The sequence below is a fragment of the Brassica napus genome, chromosome A9 (genome assembly GCF_020379485.1).
Source record: "Brassica napus cultivar Da-Ae chromosome A9, Da-Ae, whole genome shotgun sequence".
Taxonomy (NCBI): domain Eukaryota; kingdom Viridiplantae; phylum Streptophyta; class Magnoliopsida; order Brassicales; family Brassicaceae; genus Brassica; species Brassica napus.
Window position 1 is genome coordinate 37,518,651 of NC_063442.1, and position 15,317 is coordinate 37,533,967.

General features: G+C 34.5%; 3 protein-coding genes and 1 long non-coding RNA gene across 4 annotated transcripts; 3 read left to right on the top strand and 1 right to left on the bottom strand.

The window, feature by feature from the left end:
* Positions 1 to 3,476: 3,476 nt before the first annotated feature.
* Positions 3,477 to 5,876, top strand: LOC106368477 (F-box/kelch-repeat protein At3g61590). Its single transcript, XM_013808442.3, has 2 exons — positions 3,477 to 4,078; positions 4,546 to 5,876. The coding sequence occupies exon 2, from the start codon at positions 4,559 to 4,561 to the stop codon at positions 5,771 to 5,773; it is 1,215 nt and encodes a 404-aa protein (XP_013663896.2). The 5' UTR covers positions 3,477 to 4,078; positions 4,546 to 4,558; the 3' UTR covers positions 5,774 to 5,876.
* Positions 5,877 to 7,195: 1,319 nt separating this feature from the next.
* Positions 7,196 to 8,737, top strand: LOC106363653 (early nodulin-55-2-like). The gene has a single exon (XM_013803362.3). It carries the CDS (start codon positions 7,832 to 7,834, stop codon positions 8,696 to 8,698), a length of 867 nt encoding a protein of 288 aa, XP_013658816.2. The 5' UTR covers positions 7,196 to 7,831; the 3' UTR covers positions 8,699 to 8,737.
* Positions 8,738 to 10,345: 1,608 nt separating this feature from the next.
* LOC106365100 (BTB/POZ domain-containing protein POB1) lies at positions 10,346 to 13,514 on the top strand. Its single transcript, XM_013804553.3, has 6 exons — positions 10,346 to 10,995; positions 11,093 to 11,194; positions 11,283 to 11,416; positions 11,511 to 11,574; positions 12,139 to 12,418; positions 12,498 to 13,514. The coding sequence occupies exons 1-6, from the start codon at positions 10,755 to 10,757 to the stop codon at positions 13,324 to 13,326; spliced, it is 1,650 nt and encodes a 549-aa protein (XP_013660007.2). The 5' UTR covers positions 10,346 to 10,754; the 3' UTR covers positions 13,327 to 13,514.
* Positions 13,515 to 14,161: 647 nt separating this feature from the next.
* Positions 14,162 to 14,758, bottom strand: LOC125578505. Its single transcript, XR_007316606.1, has 2 exons — positions 14,546 to 14,758; positions 14,162 to 14,419 (listed from the first exon to the last, which is right to left on the bottom strand). It is a non-coding gene; the product is annotated as an uncharacterized LOC125578505 (long non-coding RNA).
* Positions 14,759 to 15,317: the final 559 nt, after the last annotated feature.

Here is a 15,317-nt window from a genome sequence, read left to right on the forward strand (position 1 = left end):
AAGTGTATAATTACGCAACATCAGAAATTCAATATAATTTTATCAAATTCTTTTACTAATAATTTTTTAAAAATATTTTATACAAATATGATTATAAAGAAAATCACATATGAAAATTAAATTTCTAAAAAAAATGTAAAACAAAAAATATATCCGCCCTTTCAAGGGCGGATTAGAATCTAGTTAACAGATAAAACAACAAAAGTTAGCCCACCTTCCACGTACATAACATAACTTACGAACTTACGAAACCTTATTCATATGTTTTTAATTCACAGATATAACTAGCTTTGTGAAGGATAATTGAGTTGAGACTCTTACATAATCATGTAGACACACATGAACGTGTGTAATCAGAACCAGTCAGATTTTGACGGCTCTGAGCAAATCAATTTGGGATGTATGTATTGTATAAAGTCTGCAATTAGCAATTAGTAAAAGTTAAAAAAAAGGGTCTGCAATTAGTATCTAAACATTAGTTTATCAACACAAAAACACACAGTTATAAACACAAAGATGTGTATGCGTGTGCATGCGTTAGACCATCTACAATGCTACACTAAAATTTACTCTATATTCCACTCTAAAATAGAGTAACTCTATTATAGAGTTGGATTTGCTCCAATGGTTCACTCTATAATAGAGTTACTCTATAATAGAGTGAAATATAGAGTAATCTTATTTTTTCACTCTATATTTGGAGTAAAAAAACAAGATTACTCTATATTCCACTCTATTATAGAGTGAACCATTGGAGCAAATTCAACTCTATAATAGAGTTACTTTATTTTAGAGTGAAATATAGAGTAAATTTTAGTGTTGCATTAGAGATGCCCTTAGTGGGTTTGCTCCATAGTATAAAGAATGAGAAGTGACTTAATGTGCACAAAGTTACCTTTGCAAAAAAGACCAAGGCCGGTCCATAACAAATTAGTATTTGCCACTATGTCCTTATCTTTTTTTACTCATCTATCATTTTAAAAATTTGTATATCTTTATATGAAACCACCAAATGGGCCAAATTGATTAGTGCATACTGATCTTGCTAGATCTTCCAAACAGTCTTCCCATCACAGTCTTGTTCTTTTGACAAAAATATTGTTGTTTTATTCCATTGTTTATTAGATGTTAAACGCGATTTGACTATTCCCTTTTCTGGTTTTATCTTTAAATTAACTTATACATTAAATTTTACATTCATTAAAAAAAAAAAATTAACTTATACACCAAAATTATCAACGGTGGTCGCAAGGCCAATTTGCTAACAAAAACTTTTCCAAACATTTATAAGAGCATCTCCGATGTAAAATTCCATTTTTTTTAAATAGAGTAAAAATGAATTTGAAATGAAAATATTTCAACTCCACTTCATTTTCCACTCTATAATGAAATAATGATGAACAAACAAAAAATAAATTGTTTCATAAATAGAGTAAACTTCATTATAAAATAGAAAATAGAGTAGAGTTAAAATAATTTTTACTTCATATTTACTTTTACTTTATTTTATAGTAGAAAATAGAATTAGATTGGAGATGTCCTAAACAACTCATGTTTTAAACATTGTATCTGGATTTAGCCAAAACTCAAAACCCTTCAAAACTAACATAACAAATGTGATTACTTTTATAATCAACAGCTATAGCCATAGGCGGATATTAAACCCCGCACCTGGTAGAAAGTTTGTAGATCCGTTCGTGCCTATATGTTTTTGAGGTTTATAATATTCTTACATTAAAAAAAAGTTATAAGGTAAAGAAAACAATTTTTAAGGTAAATTTTTGTTTTACTATTTTACTATATAAGGTAAAAAAACCATAGTAGGCACGATCTTATTTTGCCAATATGAATTTTACATAGTGGCACATATTATGGAAATTTTGTATTGATTCGTGATCTATATTACAAAAATTACTCTTATCTGGAAAATTTGTTTTAACTTTTAAGTTCGAGTCTTTGAAAAACTAGGTGTCCATGTGCATAAAGTATTTTGAATCTTTAATATATTCGCAAGGAAACTAAAATAAAATTTAAGACAGTGCATCATCAGCATCGCTACTATTCACCAGCACATAGTTTAAGGTATATATGCCTTGGGTTTTTGGATTTATAAACATTCGAAGTGTAAATGGTATATACTACTGGATATTTGTCTTCGTCATTTCTAATTTCATTAATAGGTACGTGATTACGAGTCACGTATCAACTTTAGTTGCGCATTGCCCTCTTGAATTCGTGAGTTCAAACTATAATATTACATGAAATAACAAACATTCCAGTTATATGTTGTCTACTTTGATAAGAGTACAATAAGCGCTATGCAAGCATAATTAGTTCAGCTGGCAAGAAGATTTATTATTATTTGATAGACTACTCTATGATGCTACGTACGAATCAAAAAGTGACCTATATTCAATATTGAACTACCAAATAAACAATTGACGGTTGAATTGAGATCAATAAAACATATAGTAAAGATCCAAGATTTGTAAAAGATATCATAACCAGCAATGTTCATATAGTATTAGCATATGAGCCCACTTATTGCATATAAATGTTATTATATGGAATATAAATAATGGAGTGGTTACATAACACCATAAAGGGTAAGGGCATATGAATATGATCAAAAGAAGAAAGAAAGCAAAGGGTATGAGCTGAGATCAATATATAGCTTTACACGTTAGAAGTAGTTAGTGCATATGAATCCATCACCATTATAAAGCTGTACTTAAATATATTTAACTTTCTTGCTACATGACGAAATTTTTTATAGTAATATGTACAGACTGATTAGTTATTTATTGGTGTTTGGTTTTAATTTTGTTAATGCATAGTGATCTAGCGAGTGTTTTAGGTAAAGGGCATGGCCACTAAGAAACTGCGAGAAGTCTTTTTTTTTTGTCAACAACTGCGAGAAGTCTAGGCTAAGGAAAGTATAGAGACAGACCTTTCAGTGTTTGAAAAGCAAAGTATAATTACTAAAGGAAATAATAATAAACATTTTTATTAGTTTATTGTTATTTTCAGAAAATAATCAAAAGAAATAAGGTTACGGGTTACCTCATGTGGTACGTCATTTTCAGCTACCCCTTCTGGGTGCAGAGGTAAAATACCGAATTAACACACGGTTTTTTTCCAACATCTATGAACTGTTTTTAGTTAAACACAGACCAAAATCTAAATAAAAATCCATTTAAATGCGATATAATTAAACTGAAAAACATTACGTTTTGATTAAGAGTCAAGTTTAGTGGTTTCACACTTCAGTTTAAATTTATTCAATATGTTATTTCAATATTATTTTTGTCATTATGTTATTTACTGATATATACTTTACCCTAAAATAATATTTATATCCACTTTACAGCGCCGGTTGGGTATTATTTAAAAAGAAATATACATGTTGCTGAGTAAGACAGCATTATTATTGGTGCTATGACATTTTTCATTTATTTTCTTGTTTGTAAGTTCCCATGAAATACTTTTCTTAATAAATAGAACAGTTACATATAGTATTGTTTATTCTTTTCACAAACAAAATATAGTAACAGCACGCGCAGACACGCGCATACACTGTATTCAATATTTTTATTTATTTAAACCCATAATAAAATGGGGGAAAAGAAAATAGAAAGAAGAGAAAACAGCAGGGATCAAACGTCTGCTTCTTCTTCTTCTTCTCTCTTCTTCCTCTCGCTTGCTCTCTCTCTATTACGTTTCTCTTTTGTCCTCCTTCCTCTTCACTGTCTGTATCATTTCATACTTACAATCAAACCCGAAACGTCTCTTCTTCCTTCTCTCTCTTTCTATCTATTTTTAAGCCAGATTTTTTTTTTCCTAGGCTCGTCTACTTGATGATACCCTTGTCCTCATTCCCCACTCTCGACAAATCCGATATCCCGACAAACCCATTTCATCCCCATCTCCCACTTTCAGGAAAAAACTAATCTTTCTTGTCTTTTCAATAACGAACCGGCATTCCCACTCGCAAATCTAAGAGAAAGTTCTATACTTTTTCGGTCTGAATCTCGAGAATTCTAAACATTCACAGACCCACGTGCTCTCCTATTCAAAGGTATGTAATGAAAATTCGAGATGGGTTTCTGTTTGGTTTCACTGTCTTATTTTAAAATTATCTGATTGGTTCATTGAATCTGTTCCTTGCTCCTAACTGATAGATGATGGGGGTTTGGTATTTAATGATGTATTGGTGTTACCATATATTCGCTGATGTAAGCGTTAGGACAACTTTTTTTTGTTTACCTAATACCTAATCTTTGTATTAATTGTCATCAGTTTGAATCTCGACGTTGAAAGCATGACACAAGCTTTCTCCTTTTGGTTTCTGTCTGAAAAAAAATATTGCAATAGTTGTCAGTCTAAATGTTAGATTTGGCTATGCATGTGTCCTAATACAAATCTGGTTCAAAACTTTTATCTCTTTGATTTGTTTTTTTTATGTCTTGAAGAGGTTATATGTTGTGTAATGGATGTTCTACGTTAGGTTGTGATTTCTTTTAATTATTTGTTTTGTTTTTTCAGTGGCCTTTTGAGGATGGAAGCAGAAACGTCTTGGACTCACTATCCCTACAACTACATCACATACGTCCCTGAAGCTGACCCATACTCTGAGCCTAGCGACGATGAGACCAAAGACCAAACCTTTTCGATGGACACTCTCCTCCCTGACGATCTACTAGAAAGAATTTTATCCTTTCTCCCCATCGCAAGCATCTTCAGAGCCGGCACGGTCTGCAAGAGATGGAACGAGATCGTCTCATCTCGAAGATTCTTATGGAACTTCTCCTCCAACAACAACAACTCTGCCTCTCAGAGGCCTTGGTACTTCATGTTCACTACCACCGACGAACCATCCGGTTACGCGTACGACCCGGTTATCAAGAAATGGTACACCTTTGATCTCCCTTGCATCGAGACTTCGAATTGGTTCGTTGCTTCCTCTTGCGGATTGGTTTGTTTCATGGACAACGACTGTAGAAACAAGATCTACGTCTCGAACCCCATCACCAAGCAATGGAGGAGGCTCATCGAGCCGCCAGGTCACAGGTCTACGGACTACACGGCGTTGTCTACCTCCATGAACAGAGCAAAACAGAGTTACTCTGTTTCGGTGGTGAAGTCAAAGCAAGTTCAAGGGAACTTCTTCCAGTGGGAGCTCTCTATTCATCTCTACAGCTCCGAAACGATGACGTGGACGACGTCCTTAACCGACGTGTTAACCGGATGGAGAGGAGGAGACGAGAGTGTGATCATCGACAACGTTCTCTACTTCTTGATCTACTCAACAGGAGGCAACTCTGATCATCGACACGGCTTGATCGCTTCTAACTTATCCTCCACGTCATCTTTGATGAGTAGTTTCATTCCGATGCCGTGTTCTTTAACCTGCGGGAGGCTGATGAACCTCAAGGAGAGGCTTGTGGTCGTTGGAGGGATAGGGAAGCACGATAGGCCAGACATTATCAAAGGGATTGGGATATGGTGTTTGAAAGGAGGGAGAGAGTGGCAAGAGATGGCGAGAATGCCTCAGAGATACTTCCAAGGGTTTGGTGAGCTGGACGATGTGTTTGCTAGTAGTGGCAGTGATGATGTTGTTTACATTCAGAGCTATGGTTCTCCTGCGCTTTTGATGTTTGACATGAAGTTGAAGTGTTGGAAGTGGTCTCAGAAGTGTCCTGTCTCCAAGAAGTTCCCTCTTCAGCTCTTCACTGGGTTTAGCTTCGAGCCAAGACTCGAGATCGCTCCTTAAGCTATATCACGAGTAAATGCTTTTGTTATTTACAGTTTGGTACTTTATTAATTAAAGAGACCAATATATTTTTAATTTTAATCAATCGAATCCTCGTTCTTTCTCTGTGTCTGTTAACATATGGCCCACAATATCTCATGGTCTGAAATTGGAGGTTGTCTTGTTGTTGTTCCTGGAGGATAAAGTAAAAAAAAAATATTTAAAGTAAAAAATTATTAATGATTTTTTTTTCTTTTTAATATGTGTCTATTATAGATAGCTGTAAATTTATTTAAAGATTTTGTTTTTGTACTTTGATGAAAACTGGACCTAGTTTGGTGATGTGATTTGTCAGGTTTGGCAGTGTTAGGTTTACAGGTAATGGACAACAGCTATTTTGTTGTAGTATTTTATAGTTTTCTAAGGGTCACTTATTTCAGTTTTTAATAGCTTTAATAATTTGCTTAAATTATACTGTCTCTCTCAATAATAACGTTTGTAATTCAAAAAAATAATAACGTTTGTATGGATTCTGCAAATTTTCTTGTCTTTTTTTTTTTGTCATTATGGATTGATATTGGTCAAAAGGTTTAAACCTAAACATTCCATCACAAACTAAAATAGACTGCAATTTTGTAAAAAGGTTTTTATTTATTTTGTTGCTTAATATATCCCGAAAGAAACTTATTAGACAATTACTCTGATCCATCAACTCACTAGAGACCTAAATAGCAAATCAATCTAATAAGAAAAACAATTTGCCTTTGATGGAGATGATTTAAGACAACACACATTAATGATTAATGAATTTTACTGAAGCAAAAAAAAATTCTAAAACTTGTAAGATATTGGATGGAAGTATATACTAATTAAACTGAATATACATATATATATATGTAATATGATCTATACTATACTATAAAGCAGGATCCTATTGTCTTTTTTACCTTAGTCTCCCTTTTTTTTTACTAACATTGAATGTTTCATTAAGGATAATCAAGTAATATTAATAACACATCTATATTGGGTCATTTTTTTCGGATCCAGCCCACATCAGATCTCTCTTGGACTATTTGGGCCGATTAAGAAATCATATCCAATTTTCATTTTTTTTTCATTTGGGTCATTGAGTCCAAGTTCAAATAATTTTTTTTCAACTATTCTTAATTATTTTTTTTTTTCTTTTCTTAATATAATTTAAGCATTCATAAAAAAAATTGATTTTTTCATTGAAAAGTATAAATTTTTACTAAAAGTATATAATTTTTTTATTAAAATATTAACCACATAATAAAATTAATTTATCAGAGTTATACAAACTTAATTCATTAAAGAAATAAAGTTTAATTTTTAAAACATAAATAGTTATTTAAAATGAAAAACAATAAATAAAGATAAAAAGTTTAAGTATTTTATAAAATAAAACACAAATATATGAAAATATGACATTTACTAAATATTTATCAATTGAAAAAAAATAAATAAATAAACTTGCGCTTTGAAATCACAGGTCAAAATCTAGTTTTCGTTTATAGGGGATACATATCTGATACCTAATAAGATGTTATTGGAGATTGGTCTAACTAATCCACCCTAAGCCCAGTTATCATCCAACAAATTTGATGGTCATCTCAATAAACAACCAGAGTTCGTCCCACTTCTGTAAAACTTGTATATAGATTATAGTTTCTTTTTATAGCACTGCCTGATAACTTGCCACCACGAGAAGAAGTACCACTTCGTGATGTAAAGTCAGCTTGGCTTTGGCGAAGCCTATTAGATGGGGGAAAGCATATCAGCATATGGGACTGAAGCCAAGTACGTAGCGTATTATACCAAGAGTCTTACTTCTTTCAAGGCGGCAAAATCTAAGTTAGACGGTTTAGTTAGATCGCTAAAAAAGGAAATAATGTAGAAAGGCAAATCTTTTAAAAGGAAAAATAGCATCTGTTAAACCATTATAAAAGGAGGGTCACGTTATTCTATTTTGTTTCATTCACACCATTCATCAACGCTTTCTGATCTATCGATTTCAAGATTTCTTCCAAAACTTTCTTTCTTGTTCATCTTCGGTAGATAATGGCGACAAGAACAAGAATCTTCAGCTTCGTGTTGATGATGATGATGAGCTTCACGGTTCTCTTGAGTTCCTGCTCGGCGAAGGTCTACAAAGTTGGAGACTCCGAAGGATGGACTGCCAAGGACGACGTCTACTACGCTTGGGCCGAGTCCGACCATAAGGAGTTCCACGTGGGAGATTTTCTCGTCTTCGAATACAATCCCAGCATCAATGATGTGACTCATGTATCTGGCTCTTTGGAATACGAGTTTTGCGACTACTCTTCACCTAAAACCGTCTACAACACAGGACACGATGTCGTAACTCTCACGGAACCAGGCTTTCACTACTTCATCACCTCCAACCAAACTCAATGCGTATTGGGACAGAAGCTCGAAGTTCTTGTCATCCATGATCCCTCCAGTCCGGTTCCACCACCAACACTTAGCAAAATCCTTCCTGTCGGAAATACCTACAAGGTAGGAGACTCAAAAGGATGGACAAACATTTATGATAGTGACTTCTATAACAAGTGGAGTGAGGAGAAACAGTTTCATGTTGGAGATAGTCTTATCTTCGAGTATGCCAATGAAGTTAACGACGTCTATGAGATCAGCGGTGATCTAGAATTCATAACATGCGATCCAACGTCTCCTGTAGCCGTGCACAAGACGGGACACGATCTTGTTAGGCTTACGGAACCAGGAGTTCATTATTTTATAACCTCGCAATCTGGTTATTGTGAGGCTGGGCTTAAACTTCGAGTGATGGTGAAACCAGAACCCAAAGCTGTTACTTACCCTAATTTTCCCAAGAAGGTGGACTTGTCAGCTATGGAGCGCCTCAACAACTGGTTGAAGAATTTCAAACACCAGCCCCATCATTAAACCCATTCGTTTGGATTTGTTGTTTTCTTTCTCTCGTATCGTTTGTTGTTTACCATCTTTAATTAGGGCTTTTGTTTCGAGAGTACTTTCCTAATACCATCGTTGTAGATTTTACTTGATATGAGCATAATATTCAATAAGATTCACTGAAAACGGCATTAAGCTCATCAATACACAGATTAGATCTTATAAACTTGAAACAACTAAGATAAAAAAATAGCATAAATTATTGCATTGCGCGTTGTAGCTCCATGCTGTAAGCTTATATGATATCTCCTTTTTAGCAAATGTCTTCCTACGAAGGCGGATTCTAAGTTAATCTAATTAATAAAAATTAGGAAACTAACACATGTAGTTAAGAAACATCCAAGAATACAAAATACGAGGCTCACGAGCAGAGTTATAGACAAGAAAAATGAAAGCGCCATTAAATGTTTTCTCATAAACAAATCCAAAGCTCTATTGACATAAACATAGCAAACGATTTAGTTATCTAAAAGAAACCGGAAATTGGTTAAACCGACCCGGTTATTAGATTATTTAGGTGATCTAATTAATAACATTACTAGATTTTGACAAGCGCTTTAAAGCGCGAAATTATTTTCCTCTTAAATTTTTTTTTCAAAATTGAAAAATATTTGTGAAATGTAATTTAATATATTTGTATTTTATTTATAGAAAAAAATTAAACTTACCATCTATTTTTATTATTAATTTTAAATGAGTATTTATGTTTACAATTAGACTTGATTTTATAAATGATTTAAATTGGTATTTCTCTAATCAATTAAATTTATTATGTTGTGAATTTTTTTTCTTGTGATTTATTTTTCTAAAGTCATTTTTAACAATTTTAAATTGTTAATAAACTATTATATTATTCTTTTAATAAAGAGTTACATCTTTCAATACAAATATTCCAATAATTTATGAAATTTTAAATTATAGTAAGAAAAGTCAAAGTATAATTATCATGTGTTTAATTTTTGTTCATATAAACAAAATATTTGTATGATGTTAAGAAAAACAAAAACAAAATATTTGGAATGGTTCACAAAAGAAAAAAACAAAATATTGGAAATTGGACTGAATGGCCCAAGGTAAATGATTAGGAAATTAGACAAATTTTCTACTCGGCCCAAATTGCCCAAAAAGTGACCTGCTTTTAATTCTTTAACTTCGTTATTAAAAAAATTTAAAAATAAGCATATGATTTATTTGTTAGTCCAAACCCCACTTTAAGACATATCTAAATCATATATGCTTATTCTTGGACCAAAACCAACGTGTGGGCTTTTTAATATGACAAAAAAATTTAATAAGAGCCCAATACAAAGGTTAAAATCGTATAGTATGTAAATTACGAGACTATCCTTAATGAAATAATCAATGTGTTTGGAAAAACAGTGGCATAGATAATAAATAAAATAGTATTAAAAGGGAAAAATTTAGATAGAATCCTGTTATAATTTTATAGATGAAACTTAACACCTTTGTCTTAATGTAATTAAAAAGAGACAAGAATACATTAGTACGACCAGAGCTAAAAGACAAGAAAAATGAATGCACAATTTAATGTTTTCTTAGAAACAAATCCAAAGCTCTTTGACCAAATATATAGCATATCTAAAAGCTCTTTGACCAAATATATAGCATATCTAAAGAAAACCGGAAATTGGTTCATAAACCGAACCGGTTATTAGATAGTCAAGGTGGTCTAGTCAATAAGATTACAAAACTTAAATACTTTTGGCTTAATGCAAATTATTAAGAAGCATTCAAGATTACATTCCCATTAAATCCAAGCAGAGTCAAAGACCAAAAAGGAAACAAATCCGCCATTCAATGTTTTCTCAGAAACAAATCCAAAGCTGTTTGACCAGATATACACCAAATATTTAATCATCTAAAGTAAACCGGAAACTGGTTCGTTAAACCGAACCGGTTATCAGATAGCTATATAACAACAGTCTCTTCTGTCTCTCGCTCTTTTTCGAACTAACTAACGATCATCAAATCAAAGTCTCTTCCTTTTCACTTGATACCTCTCTCAGACATGGATCTACCTGAACTTCCAGGCTTTAAGTTTGGGGCTGGGGACATGTTCGGTCCCCCCGGACTCTACCTTGACTCCTCCTCCTCCGAACCCGACTTCGGATTCGCCTTCAACGACCGCAACTTCTCCGACCGGTTGCTCCGGATCGAGATCATGGCCCCTGGCTCGAACCCCGGCGCTGAAGGGTTTGGGAGTATCTCCGATTGGGCTCGTCGTCGCAAGAGGAGAAGAGAGGAGTCTGGTAATCAATCTTCTTCCTCACGTTTTCTTATAAAGGAAAGTCATTTCCTTTTTGGGATTAATCAGTTGTAAGGGTTTGTTTTTTTTTGTTTTTTCAGTTAACGTTTCAGACGTTCTGGCGGGTGCTGAGGAGCAGGTTTTGACTAATGAGAAGCCTGATATGGATGAAGGCGAGGCTATGATTCAAGAGGCTTTTGCAGGTAGTGTTAGTTATAAAGCTACGTACTTTTTTTTTTATTGTGTTGTGTTTGAATTGATAGAGAAGGAATTGGTTTTTGGTTTTTTTAGGTGATGATGAGGACGATGTGACTAATGCGCCGAACTGGGGGTTTGAGTCGTTTGACTATTCTGGGGTTGAAAGGGTTAGAGAGCTTCATATTAGTTCTCCTATCTTAGCTGCCAAAAGCCCTTTCTTTTACAAGGTAAATCTTTCAATGGTGGTTGTGTCTTGTTGTCCACGTATGTGTGTGTGTGTGTGTCTCACTTTTTGTGTTTTTTTTTTTTAAATGTTTACAGCTGTTCTCCAATGGAATGCTGGAATCTGGACAAAGGCATGCCACTCTTCTGATTAATGCATCAGGTATTCATTCATGTGAACATTATTTGAATGTGATGTTAGTTTGTCCTTTGGTTTTGTTTTTTTTAACAGGACTTAGGCACAGATGGATTACATTTTGTTGATTTGTTTGTGTGTATTGGCTTGGTATTCATGTGAACGTAGTATCTGAATGTGATGTTAGTTTTGTCTTTAGATCTATATATCTTTAACCAGGACTAGGCTCAAATGGATTTTTACATATTTTGTTGATTTGTTTGTGTGTTAGTTCGACTTAATAGATGGATTTGATTCTATATACATACCTTACTTTGCGTTGATGGATGTTAGGTTGTTTTTAGATAACAGGACTAGGCACAAATGGATTTACATATTTTTGTTGATTTGTTGTGTGTTATTTCGACATTAATGGATGGCGTTTGATTTTATATTACATACCTTACTTTGTGTATATGACTGAGGAAACTGCTTTGATGGATGTTAGTTTGTTTTTAGTAACAGGACTAGGCACAAATGGGGTTACATATTTTGTTTGATTTATATAATTATATTACATACCTTACTTTGTGTGTGTGTGTGTGTTTGCAGAGGAAGCTGCGTTTATGGAGCTTTTAAACTTTATCTATACCAACACGGTGTCTGTCACCACAGCACCTGCATTGTTAGATCTGCTCATGGCTGCTGATAAGTTCGAGGTCGCCTCTTGCATGAGGTACTGCAGCAGACTTCTCCGCGACCAGCCTATGACTACCGAGTCCGCGCTGCTTTACCTCGACCTTCCCTCCACTGTTATAGTGGCTGCATCCGTCCAGCCATTAACCGATTCTGCTAAGAAGTTCCTTGCTGCCCGTCACAAGGACATCACCAAGTAAGAACTTTTGAGACAAGTATAATAGTTTTTGTATGCATTTATTCAACGGTATAACTGTTGTCTTTTTTTTTTTCAGGTTTCCAGAGGAGTTTATGTCTCTGACATTGGCGGGAATTGAGGCGGTTTTGTCAAGCGACGATCTCGAAGTTGCATCAGAGGATGCAGTTTACGATCTTGTCTTGAAATGGGCAAGAGCGCGGTACTCTTCGCTGGAGGTGCGGAGAGAGATTCTTGGGTCACGTCTCGCGCGTTCCATCCGCTTCCCGTTCATGACATGCCGTAAGCTGAGGAAGGTGCTGACATGCAGTGACTTTGACCACGAGCTAGCGTCAAAGCTTGCTCTGGAAGCGCTTTTCTTCAAGACGGAAGCACCGCACAAGCAGCGTAGCCTAGCCGCTGAAGAGTCAGCCTCAGAGCACCGCCGCCTCGTAGAGAGGGCTTACAAGTACAGACCGGTCAAAGTACTTGAGTTCGAGCATCCTATGCCGCACTGCGTGGTCTACCTCGACCTGAAGAGAGAAGAATGCATTGGATTGTTCCCTTCCGGGAGAATCTTTTCTCAGGCCTTTCACTTAGGCGGTCAAGGGTTCTTCCTCTCGGCGCATTGCAACTTGGACCAGCAGAGTTCGGATCACTGTTTCGGGCTGTTCCTAGGGATGCAGGAGAAAGGGTCGATGGGTTTCGGAGTGGACTATGAGTTCTCGGCGAGGTCAAGCCCATCTGAGGAGTTCAAAAGCAAGTACAAAGGGAACTACACCTTCACAGGAGGGAAAGCAATTGGGTACAGGAACTTGTTTGGGATTCCATGGACGTCTTTTGTTGAAGAGGAGGATAATGTTAACTTCATCAATGGCATCCTCCATCTCAAAGCTGAGCTTACCGTCAGAAGGTCTACAGATCCTTAGTGACCTTTTTCTCTTTCTTCCTTCATTTCAGACTCTTTTACTACATCTCTTCTCTCTAACCAAACTTTATTTTATTTTCTTTTAGACTTTGAAGTTTATATAACTTTATAAAACTTTTCTAAATCAGCGACATTTAAGAATGATGTAAATGCGTTTGGATTTGATTTATCTTTCTGTTTATGCTTTTACTTTTCTTGATCAGCAACTTTACTGTTTGATATTGCACATTATTTTTTATCTTCTCATGTTCGTTCATAATGGTCACTAGATTGTATTATGAACGAACTTTTGAAGATAAAAAAAAAAGTGTAATATACAACAGTAAAGATGGTCTACTATGAAGTAGTGGATGGGCCTTTGCTATATAAGGAAGAGAGGGTTCGGGAAGTAGATGTTGAAGTAAGCTTGAGTGTCAAGTAAACCTAATCCTAAGTAGTTTGAGATCTTTAGAGATAAGGATAAAAGTGTATTTAGGAGTTATCTAAATACTTGTGTTTACTATTAGGATTAAGATATCAATAACCTTATATAAAGACAATATTCGTGTGATGATATTGTGTGTGAGGTTTTGAAAGCTTTAAGTTTTGAGTGAGTTTGTTAAAACAATAAGAAGAGTTAGTTCTTGTTATCTTTGAGTCTTTATACAAACATTACGCAATAGTAGACCTAAACCCCTAACAGAGCCATGGGAGGGGAAGACAGGCGTTGGCTCATCATAGTCCTCCTATAAAACACACTTTTTTGAACCGAATAAAACACATACATTAGACATTTAACAGAACTAAGAGCATCATTATCCTACCAACTCATAATGGGTTGCTTAATAATATAATAATAGTATTTAAGGAGATAATTTGAGTAAGAGACTTAGCTAAGCAACTTGACATTTTTTCTCCTCCATTGCAAGGCTCTTATTTTAGGGTGCTTAAAATTTTTAAAGATTCTTTTGCCAATATTATGTTCTTCAAAGGAGACAATTCAATACACAAAACATACGGCAAGAGAGGAGAAGAGAAGAAGAGTATTCACTTGTTAGAATCCGGCCATCCTCCAGGGAATAAGAAGACCACCTCCTCAAACCCCAAGAAGTTATCTGCATTTCCATCATAAACAAAAAGCAAACAATCAGAGATGGCACAACTACCAAAAAAAAAAAAAAAAACAGAGACTTCAAAAAAAAGATAGGACTACTAAAAGTGTGTTTCATTCTTGTGGTTACACGAGAAACATAAATGGGATCAGAAGGAACATGGAGATCGAAATCTATTGATTTCAGGAAGTGGGGAGAGAACTGAGATAGAGATGAGAGAGAGAAGGAGATGAGCAATGTAGCTTATTGTTCCTAATTAAGCGACGGTGCTTGAATTAAAAGATAATTTTCTTTTTCTTTTAATCAAAATTAATCTAAGCAATCTACCTAAGCAACCTGGATAATCATGCTCTAAGTCACATCATAGAGGATAAAGAGCAATTTAACTATCTACTTGGATTGAAACAGACCTCACACTCCATTTGAGCCAAGCCTTTTTAGTCGAGTTGGTCTTTTAAAATTCCCCCACAATTAAAATTTCAAATGATTTCGTATGGAAACTGACCGTTGGTTTGGATACCGTACACGTGGTACGGTGTCATCTAGTGTACTCAATCATTTTTATTTAATAGACGACAGTCATGAGACAGCGAGAGGATACATGGAATCTTGATGTTACATTTTGTTACAGTTTTACGACAAAATATATACCTAACAAAATGATTTGTGTTTTGCAATTTCGTTAAAAAAATAGCTCATAACAAAACAATATTATATAAATAAATCAATAGTACAGATTAGAGAAAGATCATTAGTTTTTTTTTTAAACTATCCTCGTGCGTGCACCAAGGATCTAGTCCACTAATTAAGGTATTATCATTCTTCTCCTCTAAACCTCAAAATTATAATCTGTATCTTATTTAATCAAAGACAGGCTGGACATTATCAAAAGTTCAAAACA

What these genes read in the sequence shown, in the direction of transcription:
- LOC106368477 (XM_013808442.3), top strand. Translation starts at nt 4,559, where the DNA reads ATGGAAGCAGAAACGTCTTGGACTCACTATCCCTACAACTACATCACA.
- LOC106363653 (XM_013803362.3), top strand. Translation starts at nt 7,832, where the DNA reads ATGGCGACAAGAACAAGAATCTTCAGCTTCGTGTTGATGATGATGATG.
- LOC106365100 (XM_013804553.3), top strand. Translation starts at nt 10,755, where the DNA reads ATGGATCTACCTGAACTTCCAGGCTTTAAGTTTGGGGCTGGGGACATG. An exon ending in GATTCAAGAGGCTTTTGCAG is followed by an intron (nt 11,195 to 11,282) that starts GTAGTGTTAGTT and finishes TGGTTTTTTTAG; the next exon opens with GTGATGATGAGGACGATGTG. An exon ending in TCTTCTGATTAATGCATCAG is followed by an intron (nt 11,575 to 12,138) that starts GTATTCATTCAT and finishes GTGTGTTTGCAG; the next exon opens with AGGAAGCTGCGTTTATGGAG.